Here is a 17535-nt window from a genome sequence, read left to right as displayed (position 1 = left end):
TATCGGCCTTCAGTCCCATTAGTTTCTCCAGCATTATTTTTTTTTTACTACTTTCACTCATTGAAAGCTATTTGCGATGCTTTTGTCTCTATTAGGCATAAGAAATAGGAGGAGGAGTCGGCCATAGGGCCCCTCGAGCCTGCTCCGCCATTCATTTAGATCGTGGCTGATTATCGGCCTCAACTTTCCCGCCTGATCTCCATATCCCTTTATTCCCAAAATCTATCTATCTAGGCAGCTGAGTAAATGGGTGATTTTATGTTCACAAATATCCCAATAAGTAAGCTTCATCTGTAGAAACAATAGTTTAGAAATGTTTCATTAAATGTTGCAAAATCTTTTGAAAATATTGAACACACTGACCACTACGTAAAGCATTTGCACCAAATGGTCAAAGCAGTCAACTAAATGCAGAATCGTTATGGTGAGCATAGCGAATACCCTGAAAGAACCTGTTCTATAGATATAATTCTGCTATAAACTGCCGTAACCAAATTAAGCATAGTTTCTGATGTATTTTTAATTCAAGTTCTTAAATCTAAACTTACCATTTTATCATTGAGATTGAAAGCTTTACTGAAATTATAAATAGCAGCTGATCCCTCAATTACAGCATTTTTCATTTCTGAGCCAACAACTATGATTCTGTAGTGGGAGAGAAAATACATCCATTACATGAAGGAAATAAATATCACAACATTTACTTAATATGCCTGGCTTATTAGATAGCATAGTGGTTATGTTACTGGACTCGTAATCCAGTGGCCTGGACTAATGATCTGGAGATGTGAGTTCAAATGTCATCACGGCAGCTGGAGAATTTAAATTAAGTTAATTAAATAAATCAGTAATGGTGACCATGAAACTACCAGATTGTTGTAAAAACCCATCTGATTCACTAATGTCTTTTAGGGAAGGAAAGCTGCTGTCCTTACCTGGTCTGACCTATATCTGACTCCAGACCTACAGCAATGTGCTTGACTCTTAACTGCTCTCTGAAAAGGTCTAGCAAACTGCTCAGTTATACAAAACCACTACGAAAAGCAATAATAAGAATAAAACTGGACGACCATCCGACACCCAGCCCAGTCGACCCTGCAAAGTCCTCCTCACTAACATCTGCGGACTAGTGCCAAAATTGGGAGAGCTGTCAGGCAGACCAGTCAAGCAACAGCCTGACATAGTCATACTCACAGAATCATACATTTCAGCCAATGTCCCAGACTCTTCCATCACTATCCCTGGGTATGTCCTGTCCAACTGACAGGACAGACCCATCAGAAGTTGTGGCACAGTGGTATACAGTTGGGAGGGAGTGTTCCTGGGAGTCCTCAACATTGACCCCATGAGGTCTCTTGGCTTCAGGTCAAGCATAGGCAAAGAAACCTCCTGCTGATTACCATCTACCGCTCTCCCTCAGCTGATGAAACAGTACTCCTCCATGTTGAACACCACTTGGAAGAAGCACTGAAGGTAGCAAGGGCACAGAATGTACTCTGGGTGGGGGACTTCACTGTCCATCACCAAGAGTGGCTCAGTAGCACCTCTATTGACCGAGCTGGCCAAGTCCTGAGGGGACTTAGTTGCCAGACATAGTCCTCTCACCACCTGTTGCAGACTAACACGAAGGAAAAGCCTACTTGACCTCGTCCTCAGCAATCTACCTGTCGCAGATGCATCTTTCCATGACAATAATGGTCAGAATGACCACTGCACAGTCCTTCAGAACAGATCTAGCAGTTCAAAACTGGGCGTCCACGAGCCGATGTGGGCCATCAGCAGCAGCAGAATTGTGTTCCGAACACAGATGAGACTGCACACAGGGAGGTTAAAGTAACAGTGACCTCAGTCTTTATTAAGCCACTCCAGAGTGAGGAACAGGCCTTAAGGGGCCAGCTTATATACAGTGCTCCCAAGGGATGCTGGGATCCCTTGGGACTTAAGGGGATGCGCTCCCTGGTGGCGGAACATGGGAGTGCATGCTTTACAGATACACAACATCACTCCGCCCCCAAAGTCAAAGTGAAAACTATTTACCAGGTGAGGCGATCGGGAGCCTTTGTTTCCCTGTTGGACCGCCTCGGTACAAATGTCTGTTCTGGTGCGTTGGCTGTGCCCTCGTTGAGCTGGCGTGTTGTTGGCCCTGCACGGCTGCTGGGTGAGCCTGGCCTTGCTGAGCTGTTGGGCGTGATGGGTTTGATTTCCTGGTCCGGGGTGGTGTCGTTGATCCTTTGGGTGTGTGTTGTGGGCTCGAAAAAGGAGTCTGCTGTGGGTTGTTCAGGGCAGTCTGTGAACCGCAGCCTCGTTTGGTCCAGGTGCTTTCTGCAAATTTGTCCATTGTCTAGTTTGACTACAAACACGCTACTCCCTTCTTTAGCTATCACCATGCCCATGATCCACTTGGGACCATGTCCATAGTTTAGCACATACACAGGGTCATTCAGATCAATTTCCCGCGACACAGTGGCGCGACCATCGTGTTTGCTGCTGCCGGCTCTCTACCTGATCATGCAATTTGGGGTGAACCAGCAACAGTCTGTTTTTAAGTGCCCTTTTCATGAGTAGCTCAGCCGGGGGCACCCCTGTGAGCAAGTGGGGTCTTGTGCGGTAGCTGAGCAGTACTCAGGACAGGCGGGTTTGGAGTGAGCCTTCTGTGACTCGTTTAAGGCTCTGTTTAATTGTTTGTACTGCCTGCTCTGCCTGCCAGTTGGAGGCTGGTTTAAACGGGGCCGAGGTGACATGTTTGATCCCATTGCAGGTCATGAATTCTTTAAATTCGGCACTGGTGAAACAGGGCCCGTTGTCACTGACCAGTATGTCAGGCAGGCCATGGGTGGCAAACATGGCCCTCAGGCTTTCAATAGTGCCGGTGGCGGTGCTTCCCGACATTATTTCACATTCAATCCATTTTGAAAAAGGATCCACCACCACCAGGAACATTTTACCGAGAAACGGGCCCGCATAGTCGACATGGATCATCGACCATGGTCTGAAGGGTCATGACCACAAACTTAGTGGTGCCTCTCTGGGCGCGTTGCTCAACTGAGCACACATGCTGCATTGCCCTACACAAGACTCTAAGTCAGAGTCGATACAGGCCACCACACATGGGATCTGGCTATCGCTTTCATTACTATACCCGGGTGTATGCTGTGGAGATCCGAGATGAACGTCTCCCTGCCCTTTTTGGGTAGCACTACGCAGTTACCCCACAACAGGCAGTCTGCCTAAATGAACAGCTTGTCCTTTCGCCACTGGAACGGCTTGATTAGCTCTTGCATTTCAATGGGGATGCTGGCCCAGCTCCCATGCAGTACAGTTTTTTTACTAGAGATAGCAGAGGATCTTGGCTGGTCCAAGTCCTAATCTGGTGGGCCGTGACAGTGATTTATCATTTTCAAACGCTTCCATGACCATCAACAAGTCTGCGGGCTGCGGCACCATCAACAAGTTTGCAGGCTGCGCCATTTACACCCCCGTGGTGGGCAATGGTAGCCGATTGAGAGCATCCGCACAGTTCTTGGTGCCTGGCCTGTGGCAGGTGGTATAGTTATACGCTGATAACGCGAGTGCCCACCTTTGTATGCGGGCTGAGGCATTAGTATTCCCTTGTTTTCAGCGAACAGGGATATGAGGGGCTTGTGATCGGTTTCCAGCTCAAATTTGAGGCCAAACAGGTACTGATGCATTTTCTTTACCCCGAACACACACGCTAATGCCTCTTTCTCAATCATGCTGTAGGCCTTCTCGGCCTTAGACAAGCTCCTGTAGGCATAGGCGACAGGTTGCAACTTCCCTGCAACATTGGCTTGTTGTAATACACACCCAACTCCGTATAACAACGCATCACATGCTAGCACAAGTCTTTTACACGGGTTATACAATACAAGCAGCTTGTTGGAGCATAAAATGTTTCTGGCTTTCTCAAAAGCAATTACTTGGTTTTTTTTCCCCCATACCCAGTTCTCACCTTTGTGCAATAACACATGTAGGGGCTCTAAGAGGGTGCTTAACCCCGGTAGGAAGTTACCAAAATAGTTGAGTCCCAGGAACAACCGCATATCCATGACGTTGTGTGGCCTGGGCGCGTTCCTGATAGCCTCTGTCTTGGCGACTGTGGGCCGAATGCTGTCCGCCACGATCTTTCTCCCCAAAAACTCCACTTCTGTTCCAATGAAGACGCATTTCGACCTCTTCAGCCACAGCCCTACGCGATTCAGTCGCTGGAGGACCTCCGCCAGGTTTTGTAGGTGCTCGACGGTGTCCCGACCCGTGACCAATATGTTGTCCTGAAAAACCACCGTGCGGTTGTTCCTGGGACTCCTCAACTATTTTGGTAACTTCCTACCGGGGCTAAGCACCCTCTTAGAGCCCCTACATGTGTTATTGCGCAAAGGTGAGAACTGGGTATGGGACTGGAGTAGGCTCGCCATGTTTCTCTGGAAGATCGCTGCAGCCGACCGAATTCCAAACGAACATCTGTTGTAGATGAACAGTCCCTTGTGCGTGTTGATGCAGGTGAGGCCCTTCGAAGATTCCTCCAGCTCCTGCATCATGTAGGCCGAAGTCAGGTCGAGCTTGGTGAACGTCTTGCCTCCTGCCAGCGTCGCAAATAGGTCGTCTGCCTTAGGTAGCGGGTATTGGTCCTGTAGCGAGAAACGATTAATAGTTACTTTATAATCGCCGCAAATCCTGACCATGCCATCACTTTTGAGTACTGGAACAATCGGGCTGGCCCACTCGCTGAATTCCACTGGGGAGATGATGCCCTCACGTTGCAGCCTGTCCAGCTCGATTTCCATTCTCTCCCTCATCATGTGAGGTACCGCTCGCGCCTTGTGGTGAATGGGTCATGCGTCTGGGACCAAGTGGATCCGCACCTTCACCCCGGAAAAGTTTCCAATGCCTGGCTCAAAAAGGGAAGGAAATTTGTTAAGAACCTGGGTACATGAGGCCTCATCGACATGTGATAGCGCTCGGATGTCATCCCAGTTCCAGTGAATTTTGCCCAGCCAGTTCCTTCTAAGCAGGGTGGGGCCATTGCCCAGAACAATCCAGAGTGGCAGTTCGTGCACCGTGCCCTCGTAGGTGACCTTGACCATGGCGCTGCCCAGGACAGTAATGATCTCTTTGGTGTACATTCTCAGTTTCGTGTGGATGGGGCTCAGGGCTGGTTTGAGTGCCTTGTTGCACCACAGTCTCTCAAACATCTTTTTACTCATGATAGATTGGCTAGCGCCAGTGTCCAGTTCCATGGTTATGGGTAGGCCATTCAATTTTCCATTTAGCATTGTAGGTGGACATTTCGTCGAAAATGTGTGCACCCAGTGTACTTCAGCATCTGCCTCCTCTCTCTGAGGCTCGAAATTGCTTTGATCCACCATGGGCCGATCTTCCTCTGCCACGTGGTGGTTAGCAGGTTTTGCAGAGCTTGCAGCTTGTCTGCAAGCTCGTTGGAGGTGCCCCATTATTCCACAGCTCTTGCAAACATACCCTTTGAAGCGGCATGAATAGGCTGAATGGAAGCCTCCACAACGCCAACAAGGTGTGAATTGCCTTGCATTCATCCTTTGTTGCCGACTCAATCATCTGGGTCACCTGAGGCCTGTTGGCAGTTGCAGACTCGTGGTTTCTGCCCTGTACATTTCTGCTCGCAAATACAGTTCCAGTTAATTGATGAACATTGCTAGCACTTGCGTGCTGAGAGATTTGTTTGGTGTTATCACTGGTAGACATAAATGCCTGCGCTATCGCAATGGCCTTACTGAGGGTCAGTGTCTCTACAGTCAAAAGTTTTCGTAGGATGGTCTCGTGACCAATGCCCAGTACAAAAAAGTCTCTGAGCATCTGCTCCAGGTAGCCATCAAACTCAGTGTCCTGCAAGTCGCCTTAGCTCGGCGACTTAGCTCGCCACTTCCTGACCTTAAGATCGCTGGCACGTGTAGAACCGATACCTCGCCATCAGCACGCCCTCCCTTGGGTTAAGATGCTCCCGAACCAGTGTACACAGCTCGTCATATGACTTATCTGTGGGTTTCACTGGAGCCAGAAGATTCTTCATGAGGCTGTAGGTCGGTGCCCCGCAGACCGTGAGGAGGACCGCTCTCCTTTTTGCAGCGCTTCCTTCTCCGTCCAGCTCGTTGGCTACAAAGTACTGGTCTAGCCGTTCAACATAGGCTTCCCTGTCCTCACCCTCTGAGAACTTCTCCAGGATGCCCACAGTTTGCTGCATCTTTGCGTTGGATTCGTATACTCGTCGCCAGTTATTGTGTTCCTAACACAGATGAGACTGCACACAGGGAGGTTAAAGTAACAGTGACCTCAGTCTTTATTAAGCCACTCCAGAGTGAGGAACAGGCCTTAGGGGCCGGCTTATATACAGTGCTCCCAAGGGATGCTGGGACTCCCTGGTGGCGGAACATGGGAGTGCATGCTTTATAGATACACAACATATTCCATCCCAATCTGTAACCTCCTGGTATTTCTCACTCTACCATTACCATCAAGCCAGGTGCCCAACCCTGGTTCAATGAGAAGTGCTGAAGAGCATGCCAGGAGCAACACCAGGCATATCTAAAACTTAGGTGCTAGACTAGTGAAGCTGCAACACAGGACTGTATGCATGCTAAACAGTAGAAGCAAAATGCTGTAGACAGTTAAGTGATCCCACAACCAATGGATCAAATCAAAGCTCTGCAGTCCTGCCACATCCAGTCGTGAATGGTGGACAATTAAACAACTAACGGGAGGAGGTGGCTCCATGAATATCCCCATTCTCAATGATGGCAGAGCCCAGCACGTGAGTGCAAAAGATAAGGTTGAAGAGTTCACGACCATATTCAACCAGAAGTGCCGAGTGGATGATCCATCTCGGCCTCCTCCTGGAGGTCCGCACCATCACAGAAGCCAGTCTTCAGCCATTTCGATTCACTCCACGTGATATCAAGAAATGGCTGAATGTACTGGATACAGCAAAGGCTGTGGGCCCCAACAACATCCCAGCTGTCGTACTGAAGACTTGTGATTCAGAACTAGCCGCACTTCTAGCCAAGCTGTTCCAGTACAGCTACAATACTGGCATCCACCTGAAAATGTGAAATACTGTCCATATATGTCCTGTCCAAAAAAACAGGACAAGTCCAATCCGGCTAATTACCACCCTATCAGTCTATTCTCAATCATCAGCAAAGTGATGGAAGGTGTCGTCGACAGTGCTATCAAACGCGATGCTCAGTTTGGGTTCCGCCAGGACCACTTGGCTCCAAACCTCATTACAGCCTTGGTACAAACATGGACATAAGAATCTAATTCCAGAAGTGAGGTGAGAGTGACTGCCCTTGACATCAGGCAGTATTTGACCGAGTGTGGCATCAAGGAGCCCTGGTAAAATTGATGTCAATGAGAATCAAAGGGAAAACTCTCCACTGGCTGGAGTCATACCTAACACAAAGGAAGGTGTTTGTAGTTGTTGGAGGTCAATCATCTCAGCCCCAGGACATTGCTGCAGGAGTTCCTCAGGGCAATTTCTGAGGCCCAATCAATTTTCAGCCGATTCATCAATGACCTTCCCTCCATCATAAGGTCAGAAGTAGGGATGTTTGCTGATGGCGTTGTTCACAATGTTCATTTCCATTCACAACTCCTTAATGAAGCAGTCCATGTCCACATGCAGCAAGACCTGGGCAACATTCAGGCTTGGGTTGATAAGTGGCAAGTAACATTTGCGCCACACAAGTGCCAGGCAATGACCATTTACAACAAGCGAGAATGTTACCAGCGCACCCTCGACATTCAATGGCATTACCATCACCGAATCCCCCACCATCAACAGCCTGGGGTCACCATTGACCAGAAACTTAACTGGACCAGCCACATAAATACTGTGGCAGAAAAGCAGGTCAGAGGCTGGGTATTCTGCAGTGAGTGTCTCATCTCCTGAATCCCCAAAGCCTTTCCACCATCTACAAGGCACAAGCTAAGAGTGTGATGGATACTCTCCACTTCCCAGGATGAGTGCAGCTTCAACAACACTCAAGAAGCTTGACACAATCCAGGACAAAGCAGCCAGCTTGATTGGCACCCCATAAAGCACATTAAGCATTTACTTCCCCCACCACCGGTGCACCGTGGCTACAGTGTGTACCATCTACAAGATGCACTGCAGCATCTCACCAAGGCTTCTTCGGCAGCACCTTCCAAACCCGTGACCTCTACCACCTAGAAGGACAAGGGCAGCAGATGCATGGGAACACCATCACCTCCAATTTCCCCTCCAAATCACACACCATCTTGACTTGGAAATATACTGCCATTCCTTCATCGCCCCGGGTCAAAATATTGGAACTTCCCACCTAAAGCACTGTAGGAGTATCTTTACCACATGGCCTACAATGGCTCACCATCACCTTCTCAAGGGCTGTTATGTATTGATGATTTGGGTCATCAGACATGAGAGGGTGCCACTGTCAGAGGTCATCAGGCTGTATGTGCGTGTGCGCGATCACTGGTATATAAGCGCGGGTACTATGTCACGCGGATACTCTGGGCGTGAATAAAGTTGCATCAAGTTTACACCTGAGGCAGTTTACAGTAACAAGACTCTTAAGTTACCTCATCGCCAAATGTAATGACACAAGAACCTTCACATGTATAATGGGCACTATTGGAATTTTGGAGAAACTTGTGGAGGGCAAGGATTGGGTGGATTTTAGCGACGGTCTGGATCAGTATTTCATGGCCAACAAAATGGACGGAGAGGCTGATGAAGTGGTGCAGGGCGGTTTTCCTCACTGCCTGTGGTCCGAAAATTTACGGCCTCATGAAGAACCTTCTCCCGCCTTTACGTCCAATGGACAAAGATTATGAGGATTTGTGTGCTTTGGTGTGTGACCATCTTAAGCCAAAAGAGGGGATCATCATCGCATGCTATTGCTTCTATACGTTTGTTCACGCTGAGGGCCAGGATGTGACGGGACTTGTCACCAACCTACGACGTCTTGCTGAGCCGTGTAAGTTCGGGAACATGTTGGAAGACATGCTGCGAGATTTCTTCGTGATAGGCATTAACCATGATGTGATTCTCCGGAAGTTATTGGCAGAAGAGAAGCTGGACTTGAGAAAGGCCATCGCGACTCCCAGGCATGCATAACGGCTGATGATAATTTGAAGCAGATATCATCGAAGAGTCGGAGCTCCACGGCAGGTACTGTAAAGAAGATTGTGTCGTCTGGCAGAGCTGCCTCAAATTATCGACTGCGTATGTGAAACCTGTAGCTGCTCAGAGTCCGCCAACTTGTACGAATCTGACTTCACCCTGTTGGCATTGTGGGGGCAATCAACAGCCTCATCAGTGTCGGTTTAAACAATACTCCTGTAATGGCTGTTCGAAAGTGGGGCATCTTCAGAGAATGTGCCCACAACTGAGCAAACGCGCTGCTGCTCATCACATTGTTGATGATGACCAGTCTAGTAATGGCCTGGATACACAACCCAAGGAAGAAGTGTATGGGCTGTATTTGTTCTTGGCAAATAGCCAGCCGATAATTGGTAATGTGAAGCTGAATGCATGCCTGTACCAATGGAGCTGGACACGAGTGCAAGTCAGTCGATAATGAACCAAAGGACATTCGACAAGCTGTGGGACACTGAGGCTGTGAAGCCTAAGCTGAGTCCAGTCAATGCCAAGTTGCGTACTTACACTAAGGAACTCATACCGGTGATTGGCAGTGCAGTAGTCAAGGTGTCATATGATGGTGTGGTTCAAGATCTACCGTTATGGATCATCCCAGGTAGTGGTCCAACGCTGTTCGGCAGGAAGTGGCTTGAGAAAATCAAGTGGAACTGGAATGATATCAAAGCGTTGTCCTCGGTGGATGACACTTTGTGTGCTCAAGTGTTGAAGAAGTTTCCTTCTTTGTTTGAACCGGGCATTGGCAATTTTACTGGAGCCAAGGTGCAGATTCACCTGGACTCTGATGCAAGGCCTGTCTATCATAAAGCCATTCCTTTGATGAGGGAGAAGGTTGGAATTGAGCTTGACAGACTCCAACGTGAAGGGGTCATATCACCGGTCAAGTTTAACGAGTGGGCCAGTCCTATTGTTCCTGTGTTAAAGAGTGATGGCACGGTCAGGATTTGTGGAGACTACAAGGTTACGATTAACTGATTTTTGAAACAGGATCAGTATCCGTTACCGAAAGCTGATGACCTGTCTGCCATGCTAGCTGGTGGAATGTCGTTCACTAAACTAAATCTGATATCGGCCTATATGACACAGGAGCTTGTTGGCACTACGAAGAAACTCACTTGCATCAACACCCATAAAAGGACCGTTTGTCTACAATAGGTGTCCTTTTGGAATTCGTTCGGCTGCAGCCATATTTCAGAGGAATATGGAGAGTCTACTGAAGTCCATTCCTAGAACTGTTGCATTTCAAGATGACATTCTGGTCACAGGTCGCGACACTGCTGAACATCTGAACAATTTTGAAGTCGTCCTCCATCGTCTGGACAAAGTGGGGCTCAGGCTGAAATGTTCGAAGTGTGTCTTCATAGCACCTGAAGTTGAATTCCTGGGGAGGAAGATTGCTGCTGATGGCATCAGGCCTACTGATTCAAAAACCAAGGCCATCAAAAATGCACCCAGGCCTCAGAATGTGACGGAGCTGCATTCATTCCTTGGGCTACTCAACTACTTCGGTAATTTTTTATCCAGACTGAGCACTTTTCTGAGTAGCATTTGCAATGGCTCTAGTAAAGGCGACAACTGGGTCTGGGGTGTGTCTCAAGATAGTCTTTGAGAAAGCTAAGAATCTGCTCTGTTCAAACAAGTTGTTTGTTCATTATGATCTGTGTAAGCGTCTTGCATTGACCTGTGATGCTTCATCATATGGGGTTGGCTGTGTACTCCAACAAGCAAATGAGTTGGGTAAGCTACGTTGCGTATGCTTCGAGAAGTTTGTCAAAAGCGGAAAGAGCTTACAGCATGGTAGAAAAATAAACGTTGGCCTGTGTGTATGGAGTCAAAACGATGCATCAGTACCTGTTTGGTCTTCGTTTTGAACTCGAAACGGATCACAAGCCACTCATTTCATTATTTTCGGAAAACAAAGAGATTAATACCAATGCATCATCCCGTATTCAGAGATGGGCATTGACATTGTCTGCCTATGATTATATTATTCGTCATAGACCTGGTACGGAGAATTGTGCCGATGCACTGAGTCATCTGCCTTTGCCCACACCTGATATGGAGACGCCTCAACCTGCAGATCTACTGTTAGTAATGGATGCTTTTGAGAGTGAAGGAACTCCTGTCACTGCTCAACAAGTTAGAATCTGGACCAGTCATGACCCTATTTTATCGGTTGTGAAATTTGTGTCTTCAGTGGTGATTGGTCTGCAATACCTATGGAGATGTGTGATGAGACCAAACCATACAACTGTCGCAAAGGTGAGCTGTCCATTCAGTCAGATTGTTTACTGTGGGGTAATCGTGTCATCACACCTAAGAAAGGGAGGGAGAAATGTGTACGTGAACTACATAGCACTCATCCCGGTATTGTCATGATGGAAGCCATTGATAGGTCTCATGTATGGTGACCTGGAATGGACTCTGATCTAGAATCATGTGTGCATCAGTGCAACACTTGCATGCAGCTAAATAAAGTTCCAGCGGAATCTCCGCTGAGACTTTGGTCGTGGCCATCTAAACCATGGTCAAGGAGCCACATCAATTTTGCGGGCCCTTTCCTGGGAAAAATTTTTTTTGTTGTGGTGGATGCATATTCAAGGTGGATAGAGTGTATTATTATGTCATCCAGTACATCTACAGCTACTATTGAGAGCCTTCGTGTCATGTTTGCTACTCATGGTTTGCCTGACATTGTTGTGAGCGACAACTGATCTTGTTTCACAAGTCTTGAGTTTCAGGAGTTCATGAAACTCAATGGTATTAGACATGTGAGGTCAGCTCCATTCAAACCTGCTTCTAATGGTCAAGCAGAGAGTGTTGTTCAAACAATCAAGTAAAGTATGAAACGTGTAACTCAGGGTTCACTGCAGACTCGCTTGTCATGTATATTGCTCGGTTATAGGACAAGACCTCATACGCTTACTGGGGTTTCCCCTGCTGAACTGCTGATGAAGAGAAATCTTAAGACCAAGCTTTCTCTTGTTCATCCTGATTTGAATGATCGTGTTGAAAACAGATATCAAAGTCAGCAATGGTATCATGATCGTGCTGCTGTCTCTCATGACATCTTTATCAATGATCCGGTTTATGTACTGAACTATGGTCAAGGTCCAAAGTGGATCGCTGGTACTGTTACAGCCAAAGAGGGTAACAGAGTGTTTATTGTTATGCTCAAGAATGGGCAAACATGCAGGAAACATGTTGATCAGGTCAAACTGTGGCACACGAATGAACTGGAACTGTTTGAGGAAGATGCAATCAGTGACCAGTAACCAATGTTCATTCATCAGGAGGACTCTGCTGTCATTACTGAACCTGGACCTTCAGTCTCTGCTGTGGTAAGTACCACTCCCACCAGATCGGTTACTCAGCCTTCAGTCACAACTGACTCAGAACGCTCGCCCAGAACTAAAGTTGAACTGAGACGATCAACTTGCGAGCGGAAAGTCCCAGACCGTCTTAATTTGTAAAGAGACTGATAGTAAGAGCTTGAAAGGGGGATGTTGTTATGTATTGATGCTTGGGGTCACCAGACACCAGAGGGCACCACTGTCAGAGGTTATCGGGCTGTATGTGCGTGTGCGCGGTCACTGGTATATAAGCACGGGTGCTATTTCACACGGGTACTCTGGGCGCAAATAAAGTTGGATCAGGTTTACACCCAAGGCAATTTACAGTAACAAGACTCTTGAGTCATTACAAGGGCAATTAGGGATGAGCAATAAATGCTGGCCTTGCCAGCGAAATCCATATCCCAGGAACAAATAAAAAAAATTATAGTCAAGAGTTTAAATTAAGCTTTACTGTACAGATTTTAACTGGGAATTCTATTTCATGCATCTTTTTGAAGAGTTAGCGAGGTGGCACATTGAAAGAAGGAACTTGCTTTTATATAGCGCCTGTCACAAACTCGGGACATCCCAAAAAGCTTTCCAGCCAGTTAAATACTATTGAAGTGTCGGCACAGTTGTAATGTAGTGGAATGCGCAAACCAATTTGATCCGCAAAACAGCAGTGAAATAAGTGATTAGGTTATTGGCTGAGGGATGAATATTGGCCAGGACACTTGCAGAAATCCCCTGCTCTTCTTCGAATAGTGCCTTGAGATTTTTTGCATCCACTGAGAAGGCAGATGGGAGCTTGGTTTAACAGTTCATCCAAAAGATAGCTCTTCCAACAGTGTAGTACTCCCTCAGTACTGCACTAAAGTGCCATCCTGGATTATGTGCTCAAGTCTTTGGAGTGGGGCTTGAGCCCACAATCTTCTGACTCACAGGTGAGAGTGTTACCACTGAACCAAGGCTCACCCTTGAACTAAAGTGCTGTACAATGTTGTGGTAGGTTGTGAGGTCGTGCTTGTGCTTGACAAACAGTGAGCTCTCAGTTGTATCTGTGCCATCAGGTCGAGGTTTAGAAAAAAGGTCAAGGGTTTTCTTACAGGCTGAGAAGGGAACTCTGAGGTCTTGCACACAGCCTATAAGTTAATTGCAGTCCACGTTTCTTACCCGTACTTTTGAACGGGACATGTTACAGAGACCTAAACACGAGGCAGAGGAGAGAATATTTTATATAAAGTAAGTTACAAAAAAAAATGAATCAAAACTGTTCTGTCATATTGAGTCAAAATGTTCAAATTTCCCTCCGGTCAAGATGTAACTTTAACTTGGTCCTCATTTAGTTCCTCAGGATCACAGATCAATGTTAATGAAACCTCAGTGACTTTCATTGGTCACACCTTGAAGTTCAACTCATTTATTTGATACAAGCTTTAAATGTGTGGCTGAGTTTATCAGTGAAAAGCCCTGCTACAAGCAACACAAGTGTGTTCAAAATGTACTTTTTAAACCAAAATAATGTGTTAATTGTATTATAAACCTGGGTCTGCTGTAGCTGCCAAACAGGGCTGCGTCATCGCCCCAACCCTCTTCTCAATCTTCCTCGCTGCCATACTCCACCTCACAGTCAACAAGCTCACCGCTGGAGTGGAACTAAATTACAGAACCAATAGGAAGCTGTTCAACCTTCGCCATCTCCAGACCAGGTCCAAGATCACCCCAATCTCTATCGTTGAGCTACAGTACGCGGACGATGCCTGCATCTGCTCCAGGACATAGTCGACGTATTTACTGAGGCGTACAAAAGCATGGGCCTTATGCTAAACACCCGTAAGACAAAGGTCCTCCTCCACCAGCCTGTCCTCGCCGCACAGCACTGCCCCCCCAGTCATCAAAATCCACAGCGCGGCCCTGGACAACGTAGACTATTTCCCATACCTCAGGAGCCTTTTATCAACAAAAGCAGACGTTGATGAGGAGATTCAACACCTCCGCCAGTGCACCAGCGCAGCCTTCGGCCACCTGAGGAAAAGAGTATTCGAAGACCAGGCCCTCATATCTACCACCAAGCTCATGGTCTACAGGGCTGTAGTAATACCCGCCCTCCCGCATGGCTCAGAGACATGGACCATGCATAGCAGACATCTCAAGTCACTGGAGAAATACCACCAACGATGCCTCCGCAAGATCCTACAAATCCCCTGGGAGGACAGACGCACCAACATTAGTGTCCTCGTCCAAGCCAACATCCCCAGCATTGAAGCACTGACCACACTAGATCAGCTCCGCTGGGCAGGCCACATTGTCCGCATGCCAGACACAAGACTCCCAAAGCAAGCGCTCTATCGGAACTCCTTCACGACAAACGAGCCAAAGGTGGACAGAGGAAACATTACAAGAACACCCTCAAAGCCTCCCTGATAAAATGCAACATCCCCACCGACACCTGGGAGTCCCTGGCCAAAGACCACCCTAAGTGGAGGAAGTGCATCCGGGAGGGCGCTGAGCGCCTCGAGTCTCATCGCCGAGTGCATACAGAAAATAAGCGCAAGCAGCTGAAAGAACGTGCGGCAAACCAGTCCCACCCATCCCTTCCCTCAACGACTGTATGTCCCACCTGTGGCAGGGACTGTGCTCTCGTATTGGACTGTTCAGCCACCTAAGGACTCATTCTAAGAGTGGAAGCAAGTCTTCCTCAATTCCAAGGGACTGCCTATGATGATGAGCTGCCTTCTCAGGTTCAGCAACATCAGTTGTTTCCTTAAGCACTCTGAGCATTTTACTTATGTGGCAGTTGAGGTGACACGGTACTACTTTTACAATAACATAAGCCAGGGATGCAACAACAGCAATCCCTTCTGATCTCGACCAGATACTCATTCCCTTCTTAAATATATCGCTTCAATCTCTCTGAAGGTGAGCTGTGTTAACACGAGAAGTTTGGCTCGAATCGTAAACTGCTTTGAGAGTGAGCTGGGAACAGAGTAAGCATCTCTAAAACGGGAATATGGTGAGAATGGGAATCCAGTGCAGAGGAGGAAGTGGGTTCTAAGTAAATTAACCAATGTACGAAAGCTAAATGTTCAAATATTTATTCATACTTTAACAGTTAACGAAATGGTAGATTAAAGGGCTACTAATCAAAACAAAAATAGAAAATAATAAATAAGCAGCAAGGGCAAAAACTTAAGTAGCAGCTTTAAATAAATTTTAAAAAACTGACATCAATAAGAGTAAGGAATCTTCGAATTATTAACCGTATAAATAGGACTGTGGAAAGGACTTTAAATCAATAAAGGGAGGTAGGAGGAGTGGGGTCGGTGGGGAAGTTCGGATGAAAATAATAGGAAAAGAGGGGATGAGCAGAGGTCAGAATACAAAAAGTGCGAAAGATAATATAAATACTTTGGGGACTGAAATGGTTAAAGGAAATAATAAAATACCTGTTAAAAGTAAAGCAGGAATGTTGAATAATAATCACATATTAAACTGCCTGTATAGCAATGTAGAGAACATCAGCAACCAAATGTGTGACAGGTCAAAAAGTGTGTGAAATACACCATCAGTGTATGTGGACAGGGTGGGAACAGTTACCCACATAACAGTTCTGTACTTAAATGGACATAGCATAAGAAATAAAACAAATGAGTTAGAAGCACAAATTCAGCTCCACAAAAAGGCCTCTCACTGCCGGAAAGCGGCGGCTAGGCGACGGATTCGAGCGGCCACCGACCTCCGATCCAATGGCCGCCGCCAGCGAAATTTAGCTCGGGGATTTTTCTGGTGGCCCCAACTTCTGCCCCGCTGCTGCCAACCGTCCTAAGTGCGTCATCAATAGGTGCACCGCCAATCTCCCGCACCTCCATCGCACCTCCCGCAAAATTTAGCTCCAAAAATCTTTAATCCGCCGCGCGGTACCCCCGACAGCCTTTTCTGTCGGTGCACCTTGCTTTTAGTCTGTGAGCCATGGCAGTGCAGCGGCCCTCAAGGGAAGGGCGCACTGTCACGGCCACCATGTTTTTTGTTGTCGGCTGACTGCTTGATCGGCCGGCAATTATGCCCCTAGGTTCGGGTGCTGGGCTGAAGTTTCAAAGTGCCGAAGGCTCTCCCCTTTAAGTGAAGCAGAGAGCATGGTGATGCACATACATCGTGACGTCATCATCGCTCCGCTGCTGACTGACAGCAGCGCAGACTCTGTCCCGCCTCCACTTCCGCCCCTCGAGAGTGCTCACTGCCCCACTTCCGCCCCTCGAGAGTGCTCACTGCCCCACTTCCGTCCCCATTATCAACGAATTCCGGTCCGCTTAAAAAACGACAAAGAACTGAATTTACCAAGAGACGACCTCATCCGACGCGGCGGAAAAAACACTTCAGGAGCAGAAGATGCGACTCCTTTTGGGCGGGGGTGAATTTCAGCCACATGATGTAGTCGTACACCTGCTTCTATTTCTTATGATTCTTATTCTTAAATAGAGGCTATTATTTGTATTCCAGTATAGGTTGGAATACAAAGGGGAAGAAGAGATGTTTTAGTTTACATCTTCCGACCCCGATTAGTATGGGACTAACTATTTGTACTGCACTTTTTTGACTGACAGGTGAGAAGCCCCGCCCCTGTCAAGCTCCACACCCCTCCCGGTCGAATCATTCCATGCACGTGGTGCCGAGAAGCAGGACCTGAGGCTCTGACTCTCTCCCCCCACTAGCCGGCGTGGGTCCTGATGGCGGTGGGAGGGGCCAATGGCGAGAGCAATGGAGCCCCAAACCGGAAGTGGGACCCTGCGATCAGTCCGATCTCGTTGTTGCTCCACGGGTTCTTTGACCGAGCTGCTGCTCCTCCGCGAGCCTGTTCCTCTTCCGACTGACCGCCGACTGGGCCTTCCACTAAGCCCCGAGTGTCCCGCTGAGCCGCGAATCTCGAGCAGCGGCGGCGGGGGGAGAGCGGAGGAGGGTGGCTGCGGCCTGAGAGAGAGAGAGAGCGAGCGAGCCTGGGGGGAAGGAAGGAGA

General features: G+C 47.7%; 1 protein-coding gene across 1 annotated transcript in view; it reads right to left on the bottom strand.

The window, feature by feature from the left end:
- dnase1 (deoxyribonuclease I) overlaps window positions 1-17535 on the bottom strand; it is a 37781-nt gene that overhangs the window by 4003 nt on the left and 16243 nt on the right. Inside the window, exon 7 of the mRNA XM_070856709.1 lies at window positions 549-645. Coding sequence (XP_070712810.1) covers window positions 549-645 — 97 coding nt within the window. The remainder of the gene's footprint in view (window positions 1-548; window positions 646-17535) is intronic.

The sequence above is a fragment of the Pristiophorus japonicus genome, chromosome 15 (assembly GCF_044704955.1).
Source record: "Pristiophorus japonicus isolate sPriJap1 chromosome 15, sPriJap1.hap1, whole genome shotgun sequence".
Taxonomy (NCBI): domain Eukaryota; kingdom Metazoa; phylum Chordata; class Chondrichthyes; family Pristiophoridae; genus Pristiophorus; species Pristiophorus japonicus.
The sequence above is the reverse complement of the archived record's forward strand: the minus strand, read 5'-3'. Positions and strand labels throughout refer to the sequence as shown.